At 43.5% G+C, this 21993-nt stretch overlaps 1 protein-coding gene and 1 pseudogene across 2 annotated transcripts in view; both read right to left on the reverse strand.

Annotated features, from left to right (window-relative positions):
- The window catches only part of UBXN7 (UBX domain protein 7), a 43569-nt gene extending 26357 nt beyond the window's left edge, over positions 1–17212 (reverse strand). The window contains exon 1 of the mRNA XM_084802196.1: positions 17060–17212. Within this exon, the coding sequence (XP_084658322.1) occupies positions 17060–17132 (73 nt within the window). The 5' untranslated portion in view covers positions 17133–17212. The remainder of the gene's footprint in view (positions 1–17059) is intronic.
- LOC311608600 (gamma-aminobutyric acid receptor-associated protein-like 2) lies at positions 6963–9442 on the reverse strand (annotated as a pseudogene). Its single transcript has one exon. The product of its transcript is annotated as a gamma-aminobutyric acid receptor-associated protein-like 2 (transcript).
- Positions 17213–21993: the final 4781 nt, after the last annotated feature.

Raw genomic sequence — 21993 nt, forward strand, 5'->3', positions numbered from 1 at the left:
GTAAAGCTAGCTAACATCTGTAGTCCAATTTGATTTCATTTTTTAGCCTTTTGTCAGCATCATATGGATTATTTTTAAAATTTTAATGCTATATCTTTATTCATTTTATCTGCATGAATGTTTATTACATATATGTATATGTACCATATGTATGCCTCGTGCACAAAAAGGTCAGAAGATGCCGTCACCATCCTCTGGAACTGGAGTTAAGACAGTAGTGAGCTACTATATGGATGCTGGAAACCAAACCAAGGTACTCTCCAAGTGCAGTAAAGAGCTCTTAACATGTCATTGCTCCAGTCCCCAATATCACACATTTTGTTCAGCATTTTTTTATGTAAGGAGGAATTATGGGGCTGACTGCTCTTCAGAGGTCCCGAGTTCAATTTCCAGCAACCACATGGTGGCTCACAACCAACTATAATGAGATTTGATGCCCTCTTCTGGTGGCCAGGCACACATGGAGGCTAAACATTATATACATAATAAATCTTTGTTTGTTTTTAAGATTTATTTATTTATTATTATGTATACAGTACTCTGCCTGCATATACAGGACAGAAGAGGGCATCACACTCATGATAGATAGCTGTGAGCCACCATTTGGTTGCTGGGAATTGAACTCAGGACCTCTGGAAGAACAGTCAGTGCTCTTAACATCTGAGCCATCTCTCCAGTGCTGAGAAGGTGAATTTTTTAAGACAGGGTGGCAACTATGTGGGCCTGGAACTGATTATGTAAAACAGGCTAGCCTCTACCTCCTAAGTGCTGTCATTAAAGGCGTGTGCTACTTACTCCTGGCTTTTCTCTCTAATTTCAGTTACTACTACTTCAAGGGTTTTAGTTCAAGTCCTTCACACTTTTTAACTAACTACAACATGCCCTAAAAGATCATCATTCAGTTTTGCACCTAGTATACTCCAAAACACAAGGCTAATTATACCACACACACACCCAGACTTCCTTAATAGCTTTCTTTTTTTGTTTGTTTGTTTGTTTTGGTTTTGCTTTTTTGTGTTTTTCAAGACAGGGTTTCTCTGTGTAGCCTTGGATGTCCTGGACTCACTCTGTAGCCCAGGCTGGCCTGAAATTCACAGTGACCCACCTGCCTCTGTCTCCAGAATGCTGGGATTGTCCGGCCTTAGTGGCTTTCTTGACGGCTACAAGATAAATCCCAAAACTGGAAAGTCAGCCCTTCATAACAAAGTCTCAGCTTTTTCTCTTGCTTTGTCAATCCTCTTCTCCATTCTATAAAATTTGCTAAACTCAAAACAAACTAAATGCTTGGGATGCCATTATATTCATCCACCTCCCTCATCTAACTCAGGCATGCTGAGAATCAACAAAAGTGTTGATTTGTCACTTGTCCACTGATCCATCTATGTCTTGTATCACAACAGGTGATACTTTTCTATTACAAACGTATAACTAAAGAGTAAGTGCTGGTTTACTTTTCTTTCTTTCTTTCTATGTATCTATCTATCTATGGATAGATCTATCTATCTATCATCTGTGGGCCAGGCTGGCCTTCCACTCACAAAGATCCACCTGTCTCTGCCTCCTGAGTGCTGTGATTACAGGCCTGTGCTGTCATGCCAGCTCTGATTTACCTTCTAGTTCCACCACAATAAAAATTTTTTTAATGTTTGTGTTTTTATTATTTCTTGAGGCTAGGCATTCCCAATTTCATTTTTAGACAATGATGGATTATAACAGATTTTCTTTTTATAGTTTTTCAAGACAGGATTTCTCTGTATATAGTCCTGGCTATCCTGGAATCACTCTATAGACCAAGCTGTCCTCGAACTCACAGAGATCTACTTGCCTCTGCCTCGTGAGTGCTGGGATTAAAGGTGCGAGCCACCACGGCCTGGCTTATAACAGATTCTTTTCAACACTATGCCTTTTATTTATTATTTATATGTCTATGAATGTTTTGCTTGCACATATACCTGTGCCTTTTATGGGAGGAGGGACATGGAACTTCCTCCATACATGCATGTATGTATATGCACCTCAGCACTTGGGAGACAGAGACAGGTGAATCGCTGAGCTTGATGCCAGCCTTATCTACAAAGCGAGTCCAAGACAGCCAAACTACACAATGAAACCTTGTCTTGAAAACTAAACAAGAAACAAAAAACCAGGCCAGGCGTGGTGGCGCTTGAGAAGTAAAGGCAGGTGGATCTCTGTAAATTCAAAGGCTATATAGCAAGTGCCAGGACTTGCAGACCCTGTCTCAAAAAACAAAACAAATCAAAACAAAACAAAAGGAGAAATAACTATTTCGCACTTTAGTTCACTAGATGATATATCAAAGAAAAATGAACCAGAACCACTAAAAATCTTTTCAATGTTCCTGACAGAAATTTTCCAATAAAGAGAATCAAACAATTTTAAAAGAGTTGTATCTTAAACAATATAAAGATAATTTTAAATGGCTGCGATCAAGCTGGAGAGATGGCTCAAAAGTTAAGAGCACTGTCTGCTTTTCCAGAGGTCCTGAGTTCAGTTCTCAGCAACCACATGGTGCCTCATAACCATCTATAATGCGATCCAACATCCTCTTCTGGCATGCAGGTGTATATGCAGATACAGCACTCATATACATAAAACAAATAAATCTTTTTTTTTAAAGTAGCTATATCAGTTTCTGCTAGCTCATAAAAATATAAATCTAAGAAATAAATCAAAAAATGAAACTTAATAAAATTTTTCATGAGGACCAACAAGATGGCTCAGTTGGCAAAGGCATGTCTGAGATTGATGCCTGGGACCCACATGGTAGAATAAAAGAACCACTCCCTCAAGTTGTCTTGTGATTTGTGTATGCAGGACAACACACACAGACAGAGCCCACAGAGCTAAAAAAATAATTAATTTTTGCTAGGTGGTGGCGGCATACCTCTTTAATCCCAGCACTCTGGAGGCAGGTGAATCTCTGTGAGTTCAGCCCGCCCAGTCTACAGATCTAGTCCCAGGACAGCCAGTACTACAAAAAGAAACCCTGTGTAAAAGAACAAAAAACAAAAATCTATTTTTTCCCCTGGTTTTTTTGAGACAAGGTTTTGCTGTGTAGCCTTGGCTGTCTTGGACTCAATTTGGAGACCAGGCTGGCTGTGACCTCACAGGGATACACCAGCCTCTGCCTCCGCCTGCCTCTGCCTTCTGAGTGCTAGGGGATTAAAGGCATGAGCCATCATGCCTGGCTAAACCAATTACTTTTTAATTGAAAAATAAACATCTTTTATGGGGGGAGGAGAAAACTGGAGGAATATGGAACTTTCTTTCATGTGGCATAACATGAAATTCATTGATCTTAAGTCCCATTTCCTAGCATACAATTCTAAAAATCCTTGGAATCTTCAAACCAGTGTCTTAAGGTATGCAATTGGGGCTGACTAATGGCTGGAAGCCTCTGGCAGCTTTCAGGGTGGAATATGATCACCTGAAAGATCAAGGTAGATTAGGAAAGGGTAGCAGTACTAAAGGTTAACCAATAAATATGTGGTGAAATCTCCGTAAAAACCAGTAATAACAGCCTTCAGAGAGCTTCTCAAAAAACCAAATGTGAGGTTCTTGGAGGATGGCATGTCTGCTTCCAGGTGTAGAAGTTCCATGTCACCCTATGAATCTAAATGAATCTATGTGTAGCCTTTGTAATGTCCTTCACAGTAAGCCAGAAAACAAATATTTCTTCAAGGTCAAGAATTACTCAGGGAGGGGCTAGAGAATGGCTCAGCCGTTAAGAGCACTGACTGCTCTTCCAAAGGACCCAGTTTCAATTCCCAGCAGCCACATGGCAGCTCACAACTGTCTGTAACTCCAGTTCCAAGGGATCTTACATCATCACACAGACATACATGCAGTCAAAAACAACAATGTACATAAAATAAAAATAATTATTAAAATTTTTTTTTTCTCAGGCCGGGCGTGGTGGTGCACGCCTTTGATCCCAGCACTCAGGAGGCAGAGGCAGATATATCGCTTTGAGTTTGAGGCCAGCCTGGTCTACAAAGTGAGTGTAGGACAGCCAAGGCTACACAGGGAAACCCTGTCTCGGAAAAAAACATTTTTTCCTCAGGAAATAATCAAGTCAAAGATACAGCGGGCTGCTAAACTTCAGCTTTCTGAGACTGTTCATCCTCCCTCAACTATGAACATACCATCAAGCAGCAAGTCCTAGGGTTTTATCTAAGGAGATCACTCTTACTCAACTTTTGCTATGCCCACTCCTAAAATTCCACTACAAACTTGTTTCAAGAACTCTGCTTTTGGTCATGCTCCTTTTTGAAAAAAGGTTTAAACCAGAGTGAATGTAACTTTATTAATGCAAAGTAAGAAATAACACCTGTGGGGCTGCAGAGACAGCTCAGAGGTGAAGAGCACTGGCTGCTCTTCCAAATGTCCCAAATTCAATTTCCAGCAACCACATGGTGGCTCATAACCATCTACAACGAAATCTGGTTCCCTCTTCTGGCAGGCAGGCACACTGTATACATAATAAATAAATAAATCTTTAAACAGAAAGAAACAAACATCTAAGAGTGGGGTTCTCAAGGAAAAAATACACTGATACACTTTTTTTTGGTTTTTCAAGACGGGGGTCTCTCTGTGTAGCCTTGGCTGTCCTGGACTCGCTTTGTAGACCAGGCTGGCCTCGAACTCACAGGGATCCGCCTGCCTCTGCCTCCCGAGTGCTGGGATTAAAGGCGTGCACCTTCTGATACCCTTTTTAAACACTGTTTATTTATGCCTAGCCCTACTTTTTTTCCTATATTAAAATTTATCTTGTGTGTATGAGGTGTGTGCATGTCACAGTATGATCAAAGGACAAATTTCAGGAGTCAGTTTTCTCCTTCTACCAAGTAAGTCAGAGACTTAACTCAGATCATCGTGCTTAGGAGCAAGTGTCTTTACCCACTGAGCCAGTACCCTTGATATACACATGTGATTCTCTACCAATTCTTTTTTGAGTAAAATCATAATTTCTCTTGAACTGCATACAAAATATACAAGATTGTCCTTAGCCGGGAAGCTGAGGCAAGATCAAAGTTAACCTACACTATAGAATGTAACTCCACTTCAAACAGGAGGAAGAAAAAAAAAAAAAGAAAAGAAGTTCAAGCGACAAATGACTATTGCATACAAATCTGTACTGTCACCTTCCCACCACCCTACTCCTTCCCAGAATTCCAATGACACTTTAATTGTGAATTCTGAATAAAATAAAAGTGTTGCAGGATACTTGATCCCACTGTGAACCCTGAGACTGTGAACTGTAAAAAACTGTTTCAAGTTGTGGAGCCGCTCAACCCCAACACACACTTTTAACCCAAGAGCTTTCTGTTTACTGTAAACAAGTACTTGTGGTTTTGGCTCAGCCCTTGCACACATCTCCAATTCAAAAGCTAACTTAGAGAGGCAGAGGCAGGTGGATCTCTGTGAGTTCCAAGCCAGCCTGGTCTACAAGGTGAGTCCAGGACAGCCAAGGCTACACAGAGAAACCCTGCTAGGAAAAAAAAAATCCAAGAGCTAAATAAAGTCAACCCTAGAAATCAGCTGACAGGAATTAAGTAAGAAAAGTACAGACTTTCACAGAAGCATATTTAAGACTGTGGAGAAGCTTTGGGCTTTTTCCATCTGGGACATGAGCTGAGTAGAAGGGCCTTTTTCTTTCTGTAATGTCGGTAGAGTAGAAAGGTCAGCTGGGTACTTTCTCTGCCTCTCTGAGCTAGCAGGCTTTCACCCCAGCATCTGGCTCCTGAGTCTTTATTGGTAAAAATAGAAGACTGGGACTTTCTGTTCTATAACAACAAGACAGCATGAGCGAGGCATGGTGGCATACACCTGTAATTCTAACATTAGGGAGGGAGATAAATGTCGAGGTAAGCCTGAGCTAGACAAATAAATCAAGGAATAATAAAAACAATAAAAGCAAAATGAGAAAGTTAAGCCAATCCTCAAGCAACATGTCAACACTCTGGACTGCCTATCTCCTAAAAAATTTGGCCTGAGATTACGATAAAATTTCCATCAATTTCTAAAGTAGCAATATACATACTTGAGCCATCATGTATTTTTGAAGAAGCAGCATTGTCATGAAATCAAAATATTGACCAACTCTGAAAAGCACTGAAGATGGTTTACATCCTATAGTATCAACTTTTCATCCAAGATATCTTTATGTAAAAAAGTAAGCATTATGCAAATGTATTAAATAATTGGACAAATATATGTATACCAAAGGATTTCTTTAAAATAAATGTCTTGGCACAACAAGATGTTTCAGTGGGTAAAAGTACTTGTTAAGCAAGCCTGATAACATGATATAGATCCCAAGAACCCACAGTGAAAGGACAAAACCAATTCTTGAATATTATCTCCTGACCTCTATAAACACACTGCGTGCACCACTACCACCACCCAGCCTCAACACAGATACACAAAGATCTGGCAGGTGTTGGACACCTTTAATCCTAGCACTGAGTTAGAGACCAGCCTGATCCACATAGTGAGTTCTAGGCTAGCCAGGGGTACACAGTCGCAATAACAACAATAATAACAATAATAATAAATTAAATTAAAATTCTTGGGCTGGGCTGGAGAGATGGCTCAGTGGTTAAGAGCACTGACTGTTCTTCAAGGTCATGAGTTCAATTCCCAGCAATCACATGGTGGCTCACAGCCATAATGTAATCTGATGCCCTCCTCTGGCCTGCAGATGTACTTGCAGGCAGAGTACTGCATACATAATAAATAAATAAATGATTATTGCGGGGCGTGGTGGCACACGCCTTTAATCCCAGCACTCGGGAGGCAGGCAGATCGCTGTGAGTTGGAGGCCAGCCTGGTCTACAAAGCAAGTCCAGGACAGCCAGGACTGTTACACAGAGAAACCTTGTCTCAAAACAAAACAAAACAAAACAAACAAACAAGATACACAAGCAGGAAAGGTGCACCTAGCCCAGCACTGGCCCTCAGAAGCCACTTGTTCTCTCTGCTGTAGGCCACATACAAGAATCCACCTTCATCTTTTTCCTTCTTATAAAGCTGCTCCATAGTTAGGCTGGACTGTAGGACCGTCTTGTACAAAAACTGGAAGATGGCTTTCTCAGAAGGAACCAAGTACTTCCTTCTGTCAGTGTCAACAATCTGAGAGTCTGACACCTTTTCTATGATCACTGGAGCCCAGCTGGGGTACTTTGCTCTGATCTTCTGGATTTCACACATGTGTTCCAGTGAGTGGTCCTCCTTAAACATCCACTTCATGGTAGCAGGAGAAGCCAACTTAAGTTAAGTGACCACAACCAAAAAACTGAAACCTGCATAATTTAACCTTAACCTCACCAGTCTTCAACCCTGGAGATTTTCAGCTTCAGTACAAAGCTTTTGCTCATTTTTGTTTGTTTGTTTTTGTTTTTAACGATGTATTTAACAACTGTATAGTGTTTTGCCTGCATGTACATCTGCACACCAGAAGAGGGCACCAAATCTCATCATAGATAGTTGTGAGCCACCACGTGGTTGCTGGGAATTGAACTCAGGACCTCTGGAATAGCAGCAAGTGCTCTTAACCTCTGTGCCATCTCTCCAGCCTTGTTTGTTTTTGTTCTAAGGCATGGTTTCATTATGTAGTTCAGGCTAGCTTTTAACTACAAATCATGTTGGATTGAGCTAATAAGTTCTTCTTTCTGAGACTATTAAAAGTCTGGTTAGAAAAGGCCAGTCCTTCACTGCAACAGGGAGCAAACCTCCAGTGACAAGAAGGTAGTATTGCAGAGAAATTTTAATCCAGTAACATGGCTGCTCTGCCTGGAATACAGACATTCCTTTAATACCAGGAGACAGAGACAAGCAGATCTCTGAGTTCAAACCTCCAGCCTGATACGTTTCCCAGAAAAGAAAAGTTTAAATCCAGGTGTGGTGGCACACCTTTAATCCCAGAACTGAGGAGACAGAGGCAGTGTTCTAGACAGTTTGGTTGAGAGGCAGTGCAGTGGAGCTGAGTTTGTGACAGTTCCGTTAGGGAATTCAATGGCGGGTTTTTTTTGTTTGTTGGTTGGTTTGGTTTGGTTTGGTTTGGTTTTTTGAGACAGGGTTTCTCCACTTTGTAGCCCTGGCTGGCCTTGAACTCACAGAAACCCGCCTGCCTCCCATGTGCTGGGATTAAAGGCATACGCCACCACCACCCCCCCACCACCACCACCACCCCCGGCTCAAAGGCAGTTTTTACTGGGAGAGTTTTACAGAGAGAGGTAGAAGAGAGAAGCTAGACACAGGTGAAGACAGAATGAGCCAGAAGATTAGAACAGATCACTAGCCAGGCGGTGGTGGCACACACCTTTAATCCCATCTCTTGGGAGGCAGAGGCAGGAAGATCTCTGTGAGCTCAAGGCCAGCCTGGTCTACAAAAGAAGTCCAGAACAGCCAAGGCTACATAGAGAAGCCCTATTGGGGGGGGGGGGGGATGGGGGGGAACACCCTGTAACAACAGTCACTAGGGAAATGCAAATTAAAGGCACAACTGTATTACACTTACTACACACTTACAGAACGCGCTTTATAAAGGAAGGTTAAAATACAAAGTGCTTACGAGAGTGAGGAGAACTGGAACTCTCCTAACCGCTCAGGGGAATGCAAACAGGCAAGGAAGGCAGCCTCCAGGGAAACAACGGGGCAAGTGTTTTGTTTTGTTTTGTTTTTTGGAGACAGGGGGTTTCTCTGTGTAGCCTTGGCTGTCCTGGACTCACTTTGGTGACCAGGCTGTCCTCAAATTCAGAGATCCAACTGCCTCTGTCTCCCTGAGTGCTAGGATCACAGGAGTGTGCCACTGAGCCTGGCTCTTTGGCACCATCTTTTACTTATTCATGTATATGTAAGTGTAAGTATATGTAAGAAGTAAACCTGTAGGACTTTGTATAAGGTGTGATAGCTGCTCTTCATTGCTAATTTGACTAGGTATCTTTGATGGCATTTCAAAGAAGTTTAACTGAGGACAGACAAAAGAGACAACCTAAATGTAGGTAGCATCGTGCCAAGGGCTGGGGTCCTAGACTAAATAAAAAAGCAAGAACAGCTGGGCAGCGGTGGCTCACGCCTTTAATCCCAGCATTCAAGAGACAGAGGCAGGTGGATCTCTGTGAATTCAAGGCCAACCTGGTATACAAAGAAAGTTCCAGGATAGCCAGGGCTACACAGAGAAACTGTCTCAAAACAACAACAACAACAACAAACAAACAAACAAAAACCAAAAAAGCAAGAGTACCCAGGATTCATTCTGACTTATGCTCCTAGCGCCATGCCATTCCACCAGTAGACTATACTCTTAAATTATGGGCCAAAACAAAGCCTTCCTTCCACAGATTGCTTCTGTCAATAGCTATTCAGGAAGAAAAGGCAGGAAGATCCTAAATTTGAAGCTGGCCTCAGCTATATAGAGTTGAAGGCCAGCCTGGGAAAAGTAGTGAAAAAAAGGCCTCAAAACTGATCTAGACAGGTATAACCCAAGTCAGTTTACTTCTCTGAGCTGTTTCCTTGGTTATATGACCTATAACTGGATCACGATTTTCTGAGCTCTTCCAGACTCTTTTGTTTTGGTTTTTACACAGGGTTTCTCTGTGTCCTGGACTTGCTTTATAGACTAGGTTGGCCTGGAACTCACAGAGATCCTCTGCCTCTGCCTCCCACACTGTTGGCATTACACTGGCAAGATCTTCCAGACATGTTTTTTTTTTTTTTTTTTGGTTTTTGGTTTTTGAAGACAAGGTTTCTCTGTGCAGCCTTGGCTGTCCTGGACTAACTCTGTAGACCAGGCTGGCCTCGAACTTACAACGATCCGCCTGCCTCTGCCTCCCGAGTGTTGGGATTAAAGGCGTGCACCACCACCGCCCGGCAACAACAAAAAACTAAGATTTTCTTTCTATTCTACTGAGAGAAAGAGAAAAGAGGGAAATAAATGTGTATATTTACTTGTGTGTGTGGAGGCCAGAGGCCAACTTTAGGTTTTGCTTCTCAATGGCAATCTAAGTGTGTTTTGTTTGTTTGGTTTTGTGTAGCTTTGTTTGTTTCTGAGACTGGGAATCTCATTAGACTCCTCTATCAGCTGGCTGGCCAGCAAGCTCCAAGGATCTATATCTGTCTGTCTCTCCCCAGCCCTGGGATAACAAGCATGCTGACATTTTTATCTAGGTCCTGAGGATGGAATTCATGCTTTTGCAGCAAGTAGTTTCATAAATGAGCTATCTCCCAAACTCTTTTTTTTTTTGTGGGGGAGGGGTTCGAGACAGGATTTCTCTGTGTAGCCATGGCTGTCCTGGACTCTCTTTGTTGACCAAGCTGGCCTCGAACTCAGAGATCCACCTGCCTCTGCCTCCAAGTGCTGGGATTAAAGCATACCTCACCACACCCAATGAGGCAGGGTCTTTCCTGTATGCAGCCTTGGCTGTCCTCCAACTCGATCTGTAGACCAGGTTGGCCTCAAATTCAGAGATCCACCTGCTTCTGCCTCTTAAAAGTATATCCCACTACCACCCAGCTCTTTCTGGGTCTTTTAAAGTTCACTTTTGCTCTGTTCCTTACTGTAAACCATTTCTTGTATTAATGCAACAGGTGTCTGGCATCTTTTCTCCACTATAGCTAAGAAGCTCTTTCTTTAAAAAGCCCCAACAAATAATGAAGCCAGCCAGGCATGGTGGCGCACGCCTTTAACCCTAGCACTTAGGAGGCAGAGGCAGGTGGATCGCTGTGAGTTTGAGGCCAGCCTGGTCTACAAAGCGAGTCTAGGACAGCCAAGGCTGCCTGGAGAAACCCTATCTCAAAAAACAAAAACAAAACAAAACAAAAACAAATAACAAAGCCGAGATTCCCTAAAGTGGTTTACAAGGCTCTTTTAGCTGTACTTACTGTATCTCTCTACCAGCTATGCCTTATTCATTTGGAATTCTCACCAATCCCTAGACCTGCTGTCTCTTCTCTCACTCTCTCACCTCCAAGCCTTTGCACATATTTCCTGTCAGAAATGTCTCTTCCGGGTTTTAAAAAGGAAATTCTTTTTTTTTTTTTTTAAGATTTATCTATTTATTATATATACCTGTCCTGCCTCCATGTACACCTGCATGCAAGAAGAAGGTAACAAATCTCATAGACGGTTGTGAGCCACCATGTGGTTGCTGGGAATTGAACTCAGGACCTCCGGAAGAGCAAACAGTGCTCCTAACTGCTGAGCCATCTCTCCACCCCCTTCTTTTTGTTTTTAATACAAGATGTCACCCTGTAACTCTGGTTTGCCTGGAACTCAGACCTTCCTGGTGCCAGGATGAGAGCCTGGAACATCTCATCTATCATGTGATTTGGGGGGGGGGGTGCAGAGGGTCAAACTTCATTATCATCTTTTGAGATAGTAACTAGAATACCAGGGATTTTCATGGCAACATTTCCTTACATAATGCTCTCAGTCATAATTTAATATCAACCCAAGAGAAATATTCAGAAAACACAAATGGAAATTGGCCACAAAGCCAAATACTAATCACACCAATGTTTCTAACGTTACAATAAATATCCAACCCAGGTATGGTGGTGTGTGCCCAGGACTTGAGCAGATCTCTGAGTTCCAGGCCATCCTCATGTGCACAGTGAGTTCCAGACCAGCCAGGGCTATTTGGTAAGAACCTCGTCTCCAGTAGTAACACTTGTCATCTGCTCACTCAACAGTTTTTGAGAAATAGTAAACTAAGGTCTCTTCTACAATGAGATCCTGTACCTTTTTCAAGCTTACAAATGCCTGCTATGCACAAAGCTCTACGAACAGTTCTCCCAGAATTAATCCAATACATTATTTCTTCCTGTTTTGAGAATTAATTCAGTCTGCTCTCTGAAACTAAGTAGAGTTGAACCTTGAGAGTAGGTGGAAAACCAATATGACTACAAATATATTTATTTATTTGTTTGTTTTGGGGGTTTTTTTCCCCCCTGAGGCAGGGTTTCTGTCCTGGACTTGCTTTGTAGACCAGGCTGGCCTGGAACGCACATCAATCCGCCTACCTCTGCCTTCCGAGTGCTGGGATTAAAGGCGTGTGCCACCAAGCCCCGCTTACAAATATTTTTAAATGTGGTGTAAGTATAAAATATCAAGAACAGGTGATGTAGCCCCATTGGTACTGCTTGCCTAACTGAAGTAAAGCCCAGAGCTAAAAAGACCAACATGGCATAAACTGGATGTGGTAGCATACAAGTGTAATCCCAGCACCTGGGAAGTGTAGACAGGGAGATCAGCAGTTCAAGACAACCCCTGCTATATAGTTAGTTCAAGGCTAGCCTAGGCTATACAAGACCCTATCTCAAAACAAAAGCAATATTTCATAAGACTTACTTTCTTACTTCTCTTTTTTAATGTTTTTATCACTTGTGTATGTGCGCGCGCTTGTGCACAGGCATGCACATGCTGAGGTAAGCACAGAGGACAGCTCCTCTCCCACCTGCTGAGCCATCTCACCCGCCCTAGTTTTCTTATCTAGCCTTAGATAACAAAGGTAGGCTCTTCATAAATTCATAACAAAAACCACCAAAATAGTTAAGATATAATCAGTACAGTTGTCTGAAGTCTCTATTATGTATACCATGATCCACAGTATATAGAGACAAGTATATAAAGCATTTGTCCCAGACTTGGGAGGAAGAGGCAGGAGTACTAAGCCAGCCTGGGATACTCAAATGAGGAAGACTATGTTAAATACATAAAACTGTGGTAATAGTGGAAAATTAATTCCTGCCATTTTCCCCTAAAAATAATATGATATATAACACAAAGTGTTATACATCTTTTTTTTTAAGGTTTATTTATTGCTGCACGTGGTGGCACATGCCTGTAATCCCAGCACTCAGGAGGCAGAGACAGGCAGATCTCTGTGAGTTGGAGGCCAGCCTGGTCTACAAAGAAAGTCCAGGACAGCCAGGGCCACACAGAGAAACCCTGTCTTGAAAAAACAAAAATAAAATAAAATAAAGATTTTTTTTATTTATTATGTATACAATGCTCTGCCTGTATGTATATCTGCACACCAGAAGAGGGCACCAGATTATATTACAGATGGTTGAGTCACCATATGGTTGTGCTCTTAACCTCTGAGCCATCTCTCCAACCCCCCTATTATATATCTTTTAAATTTTGCTTTGTTTGTTTTTTATTTTAGATAAAGGGTTTCTTTGTATAGCCATGGCTGTCCTGGAACTCAGATATCCATCTGCCTCTGCCTCCCAAGTGCTGGCTGGGATTAAAGGCATGAGCCACTACAGCCTAGATGAATAATTTTTTAAAAGATTTATTTATTTTTAATTTGTATGTATGAATGCTTTGCCTATGTTATTTTATGTCTGCTCACACAACATGTACACTCCTTGTACCAGGAAGGCCAAAATAGAATATTGGATGGATCCTCTTGGACTAGAGTTACAGATGGTTGTGATATGGGCCTGCCTGCTGCCGCCGCCTTCTTCTTCTTCTTCTTCTTCTTCTTCTTCTTCTTCTTCTTCTTCTTCTTCTTCTTCTTCTTCTCTTTCTTCTTATTTTTTTTAAAAGATTTATTTATTATTTATACAGCATTCTGCCCACATGTCCACCTGCCCACCACAAGAAGGCACCAGATCTCATTACAGATGCTCACGAGCCACCATGTGGTTACTGGGAATTGAATTTGGGACCATTAGAAGAGCAGAAGGTGCTTTTAACCTTTGAGCCATCTCTCCAGCCCCACCTTCAAAAGAAAGGGTTTCACTATGTCATACAGGGATCAAAAGATCTTCCTGAAGCTGGACATGGTGGCATCTACCTTTGAACCCAGCACTTGGGAGGCAGAGACAAGAGGACCTCTTAGTTTTAGGTCAGCCTGGTCTACATAGTGAGTTCTGGGATAGCCAGGACTTCAGAGACCCTGTCTCATAAAAAAACAAAATCAAACAAACATCAAAAGATTTCCTGCTTCAGTCTAAGTAGGACTAACTGCATACCACCACATCAAGTTTAATCAACTTCCAAATAGTTCATCACACTCTTCTAAAGAGTCCTAATATTTATCAATAGAAAATCAGGCAGGGTAGTATACACCTTTAATCCAAGCACTGGGGAAACAAAGGCAGAAGCAGGCAGATCTCTCTGTTCAAGGCCAGCCTACTCTACATAGTGAGTTTTAGGGCAGGAGTCATGTAGTGAGACATGTCAAGTATCGAAAGAGGAGCGGGGGAGTTAATATACAGCTGGTTGACAGTGGAGTTCAGAAGCAGAACAGCATTTAGCATTCACTCTTAACCAATGACTCCCCCAAAATATGTGTAACTTTTAGGGTGCTTTGAATACAACTCAGTGGCAGAGTGGGTACTTAATATATTCAGGGCCTTGAGTTTTTTGTTTGTTTGTTTGTTTGTTTGTTTGTTTTGGTTTTTCAAGACAGGGTCTCTCTGTGTTAGCCTTGGCTGTCCTGGACTCACTTTGTAGAGTTCAGGCTGGCCTTGAACTCACAGCGATCCGCCTGAGTGATGGGATTAAACGTGTGTGCCACCACGCCCACCCTAGGGCCTTAAGTTTAAGCCCAACTTAAAAAAAGAAAAGAAAGGAAAAAAAAAAAGAAAAAAAGAAAAAAATTAGCAATAGGGGAGGCAGAGGCAGGTGGATCTCTGTGAATTTAAGGCCAACCTGGTCTACAAAAGAAGAGTCCAAGGCAGCCAGGATTAAAGAGAAACCCTGTCTCGAGAAAGAGAAAAAAAAAAAAAGAAAGAAAAGAAAAAACAAAAGAAAAGAAATTAGCAATACTCTAAGGAGCCAGGTATAGCGGCTCATACCTATAAATGCAGCAGCCAAAGGCTGAACCTGACCCACAAAAGACCCCGCTAAAGGATTTATTTCTTCTGTAGTCTTGCAGAAACCACTATCGACCAAGGAACTTCCATCTGATCCAGCAGCACAGAGGCCGAGGCCAGGAACAAGCTGCATAGACTAGACTGGCAGACAAAACTGTATTAGAGCAAGCCAGGCACAGCGGCGCACACCTGCAGTCCTAGCACTCGGAGGCAGAGGCAGGAGGATTGCTGTGAGTTCAAGATCAGCCTGGTCTACAAAACAAGTCCTGGACAGCCAAGGCTACGCAGAGAAACCTTGTCTCAAAACAAAATAATAATTATCATTATTATTATTATATAGTATTTGAGCAGTTGAGTCTATTTATTTCAGCACATTTGGGTTCTGTGTATATGTTTTGAAAATGTTGCATAAGAAATAATGTGAGGTTAAGACAATTGAGTTTCTGAGTGACATTAATTTGTAGAAGAAAACGAAGTGGTAATAATTTGCCCAAGATCCTAAAACTAAATAGTTACACCTTAAACTATCTCTAGGAAATCCAAAGAAAGATTAACAATATTTCTCTGTGTGACTACTGGATTTTCTATGCAAATAATTCGGCAGTATTAACTTGTTTACACACAAATCTAATTTCTTTCCATAATGTTGGTTTGTTTAGACATTGGTCCACATATTATAATAAATACAATAACCCCACCACAAAGCATAACAATATTTCAGTTTTCTTACTTTTCACCTCAGTTTTATTACAAATCTTGTTTTACCAGCTTCGATGTATTTCACGTTGCAAGACAGAAAACAATCCCTCAACCATCTAATTATCGTTACAGAGCAAAAAATAAAAGTAGCTTCCGTCATAAAAAAAAAACAAAAAAAAACTCCAAACTCCAAACAACATGCACCGTTTAAAAATCCCACGTCTTACAGCTCTTACACATCAGACTCAAGACAAACTGGAAATATTCTCCACATCTAACGAATTACTGCCAAAGAAAAGATAGCCCTGCTCAGAGCAAGAACTAACTTTCTGACCTCTTTTCAAAATGATAAACTAGCACAGCAAAAATCACACTCAGGCACATGGAGTACTCTTCTCTCAAATCACTCCACAGAGAACTTCTTCATTTGCTCCGCCCTCTAATAACTCATGCAAAAAAAAAAAAAAAAAAAGTTGAGCACCGTCAGAGAGAAACAAGACTTAGCGCATTCACAGAATGGCTTTCGAGCCTGTCCTCCCGGCGGCGGTTAAGAACCTGCATCTGCCCTTCACCGGGGTCCAAAGGGAAAGCAAAAGCTAGGCCTAAGGTTTCCCGGATACCGACGCCCAAAAACAGATTTCTCTGCAAGAAGTTTCTGCCGCCATCCCTATTTTATCAGCAACCGCTCCGGCGCCATCGTCTCAATCTTTGATTTTATCATGAAGAGGTGGGAAAGGCCACCCAGGATTACTCTAGGCCTCCCCCCCCACCCCCGCCACACATACACACATTAGCTTGGGGGGGGGGGGTCCCTCCTCATACCTATCTTAAACCCGCCATCGCTAAGGTACCCCTCCGCACCTCTCGTTCCCGGCAGCAAGTCCCCCGGGATGTGGAAAGGCGCGGCAGAACCCACCGGCCTCCCCGTTACAGGGAGGGAGGAGGCCCGCACACGCCAGGGCCACCGCCGAGGCTCCGGGGGGCCCAGCGACGGGAGGGCAGGCCAGGGGCGGAGGAGGGACCATGAGCTGGCCGGGAAGAGAGGCTAGCGTTGAGGGGACGGCACTGCACCCCGTTGCCCGCGGGGCCGCACGACACACCGGGAGAAAGTGATGAAGGAGGAAGAGGGCGGTGGCCCGGCTGCGGGCCCCCTACTCTCCCGCCCGCAGGTCCCCAGCCGCGGCCACCGCGGGCTCGGCCCAGCCCCTGGTCTGAGCTGGCAGGGGGCGTGGGGACCTGTCTCGGAACTGAATGGAGACCAAATCGAGGGTCTGTGGACAGGCGCGGGGTTCGGTGGGGATGGAGCGGGGGTGGGGGGAAGGGAAGGCTGCCTCCCGCCTGAACCGCAGACCCCGGACGCGGTCGTCGTCTGTTCCTCAGGAGAGAGGACAGGAGCTGAGGGGGAAAGCCCGAGCGAGGAATGCACGAAGGTGAGATGAAATCGGGGGCCGCCCCGACAGCCTCCCCGTACCCCGACTCTTCACCATCCCGTAACCGTGTCTCTTACCGGTGATGGCCGTGAACTGCTGGATTAACCCCTTCAGCGCCGACGACGCTGCGGAGCCCCCGTGGGCAGCCATCTTACCGCCGCCGCCGCCGCCGCGGAACAACAACACAGACACACACGGCCTTCCCTCCCCCACGCCGTTGCGTGCTATGCGCAGGCGCACTGGCCGGCCCAAGGCTCCGCCCCCTGCCGCTGTGTGTGTGTGTGTGTGTGTGTGTGGTGAGTTCCGCGCAGGCGTAGTCTCTGCGAGCCTCCGCGCGCCCAGCCGTGGTTTTGAATCCTGCGTTGCTCCCTGCTAGCCTCTTATTTGAAACACTAGACTCCTTCTCCAAACTCCAAAGGTATTTTCCTAAACACGGCGTTGATCCCAGGGTCCTTGAAGAATCTTCAGAAGTACCAAAACCCTTCATGGAACGCTCAGGATTTCACATAAAGTAGATGTTTTGGGGCTGGGGTGATGGCTCAGTGGTTAAGAGCACTGGCACCAACGGGGTTCAATTCCCAGCACCCACATGACAGTTCACAACTAACTGTCCATAACTCCAGTTCCAGGGGATCTGACACCCTCACACAAACAAAGGTGCAGGCAAAACACCAAGGCACATAAAAATAATTTTTTTAAAAGTACCTATTTTGTTTCGTTTATGTGTCAATGTGTTTCTTAAATTCTAAAGTGTAAATTAAAAATTTAGTCAAAAAATGAACCCGTCGATAGTAAACTTTGATGCCTCACTCAGTTTTACTTCAAAAATGTCTCAGTATGTCTCCTGTCGGGGTCATTCTTACTTCAGATATAAAATGAGAAAGTGTCAGCCCAGTGCGTGATGGCTCATGCCTGTAATCCCAGCACTCAGTGAGGCAGAGGCAGGAGAATCTCTGTGAGTTCTAGGCCAGGACAGCCAGGGCTACACAGAGAACCCCTGTCTCGAGAAAAAAGAAAAAGAAAAAGAAAAACAAAAACAAAAATGGGCTGGAGCGATGGCTCAGTGGTTAAGAGCACTGCCTGCTCTTCCAAAGGACATAGATTCAATTCCCAGCACCCACATGGCAGCTCACAAGTGTCTGTAACTCCAAGATCTAACCCACACACACACCAACGCACATAAATTAAAATTAAATAAAATATCTTTAAAAAAAAAAAAACAGAAACAAAACAAACAAACAAAAAAGCAGGCTGAGCAAGCCACGTGAAGCCTTGCGAGCCAGTGAGCAGCTCCCCTCCACGGCCCCGGCTTCAGCTCCTGCCTCCAGGTTCCTGTCCTGTTTTCTTTCAGTGGTGATCAGCACTGTGGAAGTATAAGCCAAATGAACCGTTTCCTCCCCAACTTGCTTAATGGTCAAGTTGTTCCATCTCAGCAGTAGAAACTGTGAACTAAGACATTATTTTAGCTATTTAGTATAGCTTTTATGTATATTTTGATGATCTCATACATACAAAGTAAAATGAAGAAATCTTAAAATATATATATATATATATATATATATATATATATATATATGGCAAACTTATAGAAATGCTTTCAAAGAATAAATAGGCCACATATCTCATTTTATAACGTTAGTGAAACTTTGATACCAAAACCAAACAAAATAGCAAATGAGACCAGAGCCTCATTTAAGGTTATAAAGCAAAAATTCTAAACTCAACCAAAATCCAGCCATGCACATAATACACTTTTGTCAATTGGATTTACATAAAGAATATAAGCAGGGCCTGGGTAGATGGCTCAGTGGTTAGGAGCACTGGCTGCTCTTCCAGAGGACCCAGGTTCAATTCCCAGCACCCACATGGCAGCTCAAACTGTCTGTAACTCCAATTCCAGGGCATCCAACTCCCTCACATAGACAAATATATAGGCCAAACACCTATGCACATAAAATCAATAAATAAATAGATCTTGAAGGCATGTAAGCATAATTATACAGCTAAAAATTATTTTACTATAATTCAGAATATAAACAAGAGAGCAGTTAACAAGATAGCACACAAGTGCTTACCACCTGAGCCTGACGATCTAGTGCAATCCCCTAATCCCCACAATGGAATAAGAGGACCAAGTTGTGGTGTGGCCTTCAGTGAGATGGCTCAGGCACTTGCTGTCAAGTCTGATGACCTGAGCTTGATCCCCAGAACCCACATGATGGAAAAAGAGAACTAACTCCCACAGATTGGGGGTTTTTTGTTGTTGTTTTTTGATTTTTTGGTTATTTGGGTTTGGGATTTTTTGTTTTGTTTTGGTTTGAATTTTGATTTTTCAAGGAAGGGTTTCTCACAGCCAAGGCTACACAGAGAAACCCTGTCTCAAAAAAGAAAGAAAGAAAGAAAGAAAGAGAGAGAGAAAGAAAGAAAAAAGAAAAGAAAGGGTTTCTCTGTGTAGCCTTGGCTGTCCTAGACTCACTTTGTAGACCAGGCTGGCCTCGAACTCAGAAACTCAGAGGGATCTGATTGCCTCTGACTCCCCTAGTGCTAGGATTACAGCATGGGCCACTGCACCCAGCTCTCATTTATTTATTCACTTATCTATCTATCTATCATCTATTATTTTTGGTTTTCAAGACGGGGTTTCTCTGTGTCGCCCTGGCTGTCCTGGAACTTACTCTGTAGACCAGGCTGGCCTTGAACTCACAGTGATCCACCTGTCTCTGCCTTCTGAGTGCTGGGATAAAAGGGATGTGCCACCACAACCAACGGGATCCAGTACTTTCTAACCTCCACAGCACTAGACACCCATGCCGTAAATACATGCAGACAAAACAATCATACACATAAAATAAGTAAATCTAAAAAAATAAAAATAAATTTAAGTTATCCTTTGACCTCCACACGCTTGCTATGGCACATGAGTGCCTACACACACACACACACACACACACACACACACACACACACACACACACGGAATGATACATTGTCTTCTTATTTTGAAGAGTTGAAGTGTGCAAAGATGGCTCAGCTATTAAGAGCTCTTACAGAGGTCCTGGGTTTCATCCCTAGCATTTGCACAGCAGCGCACAACTGTCTAACTCCAGGCCCATAAGATCTGATGGCACCACATACATGTGGTACACAAACATTTCATGCAGATCAAAACATCCTGTGCCTCTTCCCTCTTTCCTGGGGTCTTTGGTCACTGGTCCTCAGGAACAAGGGAACAGACGCAAGGAACTGGGGATTCAGACGGCCCTCAAGTATAACAGAATGACCTCTGGGAGCCACCTCAGTGAGAAAGCTCAACTTTATTCCCAGTGAACAAAGGCTACATAGTCCTTGGGGTCCGGGGGGTGGGGGGCAGGGTAGTTGTTCACAGGATAGGTGTATGTAATTGGTTGCTGCTAGGAATTCCAGAGATGCTTTTATGTGCATTTGGCAGCGCGATCCTATCCAATGAACAGGGCACAGTGCCTCACTATCCCACAGGCCCAGAGAGGGGCGAGCTAGCAGGGAACTGTGTCAAAGGTCATATTCCAGATATGGCTAGGGGAATCTGTGCCCAAAGACACTCTCCAGATGAGGCCAGGCAGAGAGGAGGAGGCCCTGCTGGGGAGCTGAGCTCAGAAAGGCTGTCTGGCTGGAAGGACCTGCAACCTCAGACAGCAGGATCCTCCAACACATCCATACACATAAAATAAAAAGAAACATTTTTTAAATAAATAAATATAAAAAACAAAAAGTAAAGGACACAATGTGATTGCATGGTGTTTAGGTGCCTCTCGGCTGCAGGGCTTGGGTGGCACACTCTTCCTTCTTCCCAGAATTCCTTAGCCCAGGGGTAGGGCTGCCCTTTCCCAGAGGCTTTTTCAGATATTTTGTTTTCTCTCTTTCCTCTACCCTCCCCCCCCCCCCCCCCCCCCGTTTTATCTGAGCGTTCCCTCTCCCTCCCTCCCCCTTTCCTGCCTCCCTCCCCTCTCCCCAACTGCTTCCAGTAAAGCTGCATTTATTTATATGTAACTTCATCTTGCCATTAGCTCATTCTGGTAATCAATCTGATGGTCCTAAAGTTGTAGATCAAAAATTCCAGATCAAAGCGGGCATTGGTGGCGCACACGTTTAATCCCAGCACTTGGCAGCAGATGCAGGTGGATCTCTGAATTTGTTTTTTTATTTTTAATTTATTTATGTATTAATTCATTCATATTACATCTCAATTGTTATCCCATCCCTTCTATCCTCCCATTCCTCCCTCCCTGCCACTTTCACCCTATTCCCCTCCCCTATGATTGTGACTAAGGGGGACCTCCTCCCCCTGTTTATGGATCTCTGAATTTGAAGCCAGCCTGGTCTACAGAACTAGTTTCAGGATAGCCAGGATTACACAGAAAAGCCCTGTCTCAAAAAATAAAGGAAGGGAAGAAGGAAGGAAGGAAGGAAGGAAGGAAGGAAGGAAGGGACAAAAGAAAAAGGTTCCTTTAAAATCTGACAAGGTGATAGTCTATGGCCATATAGTGGGGGAGGAGGTCCCTCTTGGTCTTAGACCTAGGGGAGGGGAATAGGGTGAAAGTGGGAGGGAGGGAGGAACGGGAGGATACAAGTGATGTGATAACAATTGAGTTGTAATCTGAATAAATTAATTAAATAAAAAAATATATATATAATCTGACAAGGGCAGGCAGGTCTCTGTGAGTTTGAGGTCAGCCTGGTCTACTTATTCAGTTCCAGGCCATCCAAGGCTACATAGTGAGAGTGTCTGGGGGGGGGGGGGGGAAACAGAGTAAAATTTGACTTTGAACCCAGACAAAAATAATCTAACAAGATTGGGTCCAGGGAGATGTCAGTACAAAGGCATGCTGGCCACCCTGTTAACCTGAGTGCAATCCCCTGGGCCAGTCTTCTAGGTGGGCCCTCTGTTACTACCATCAGAAACACATATTAGGGCTCAGTAGAGGCGACGCATTCCCAGGCGCCTGTGATTTTGAGTTGATTCCAGCACTGTCAA

Source organism: Acomys minous, assembly GCF_964271855.1.
Source record: "Acomys minous genome assembly, chromosome: 11".
Taxonomy (NCBI): Eukaryota; Metazoa; Chordata; class Mammalia; order Rodentia; family Muridae; genus Acomys; species Acomys minous.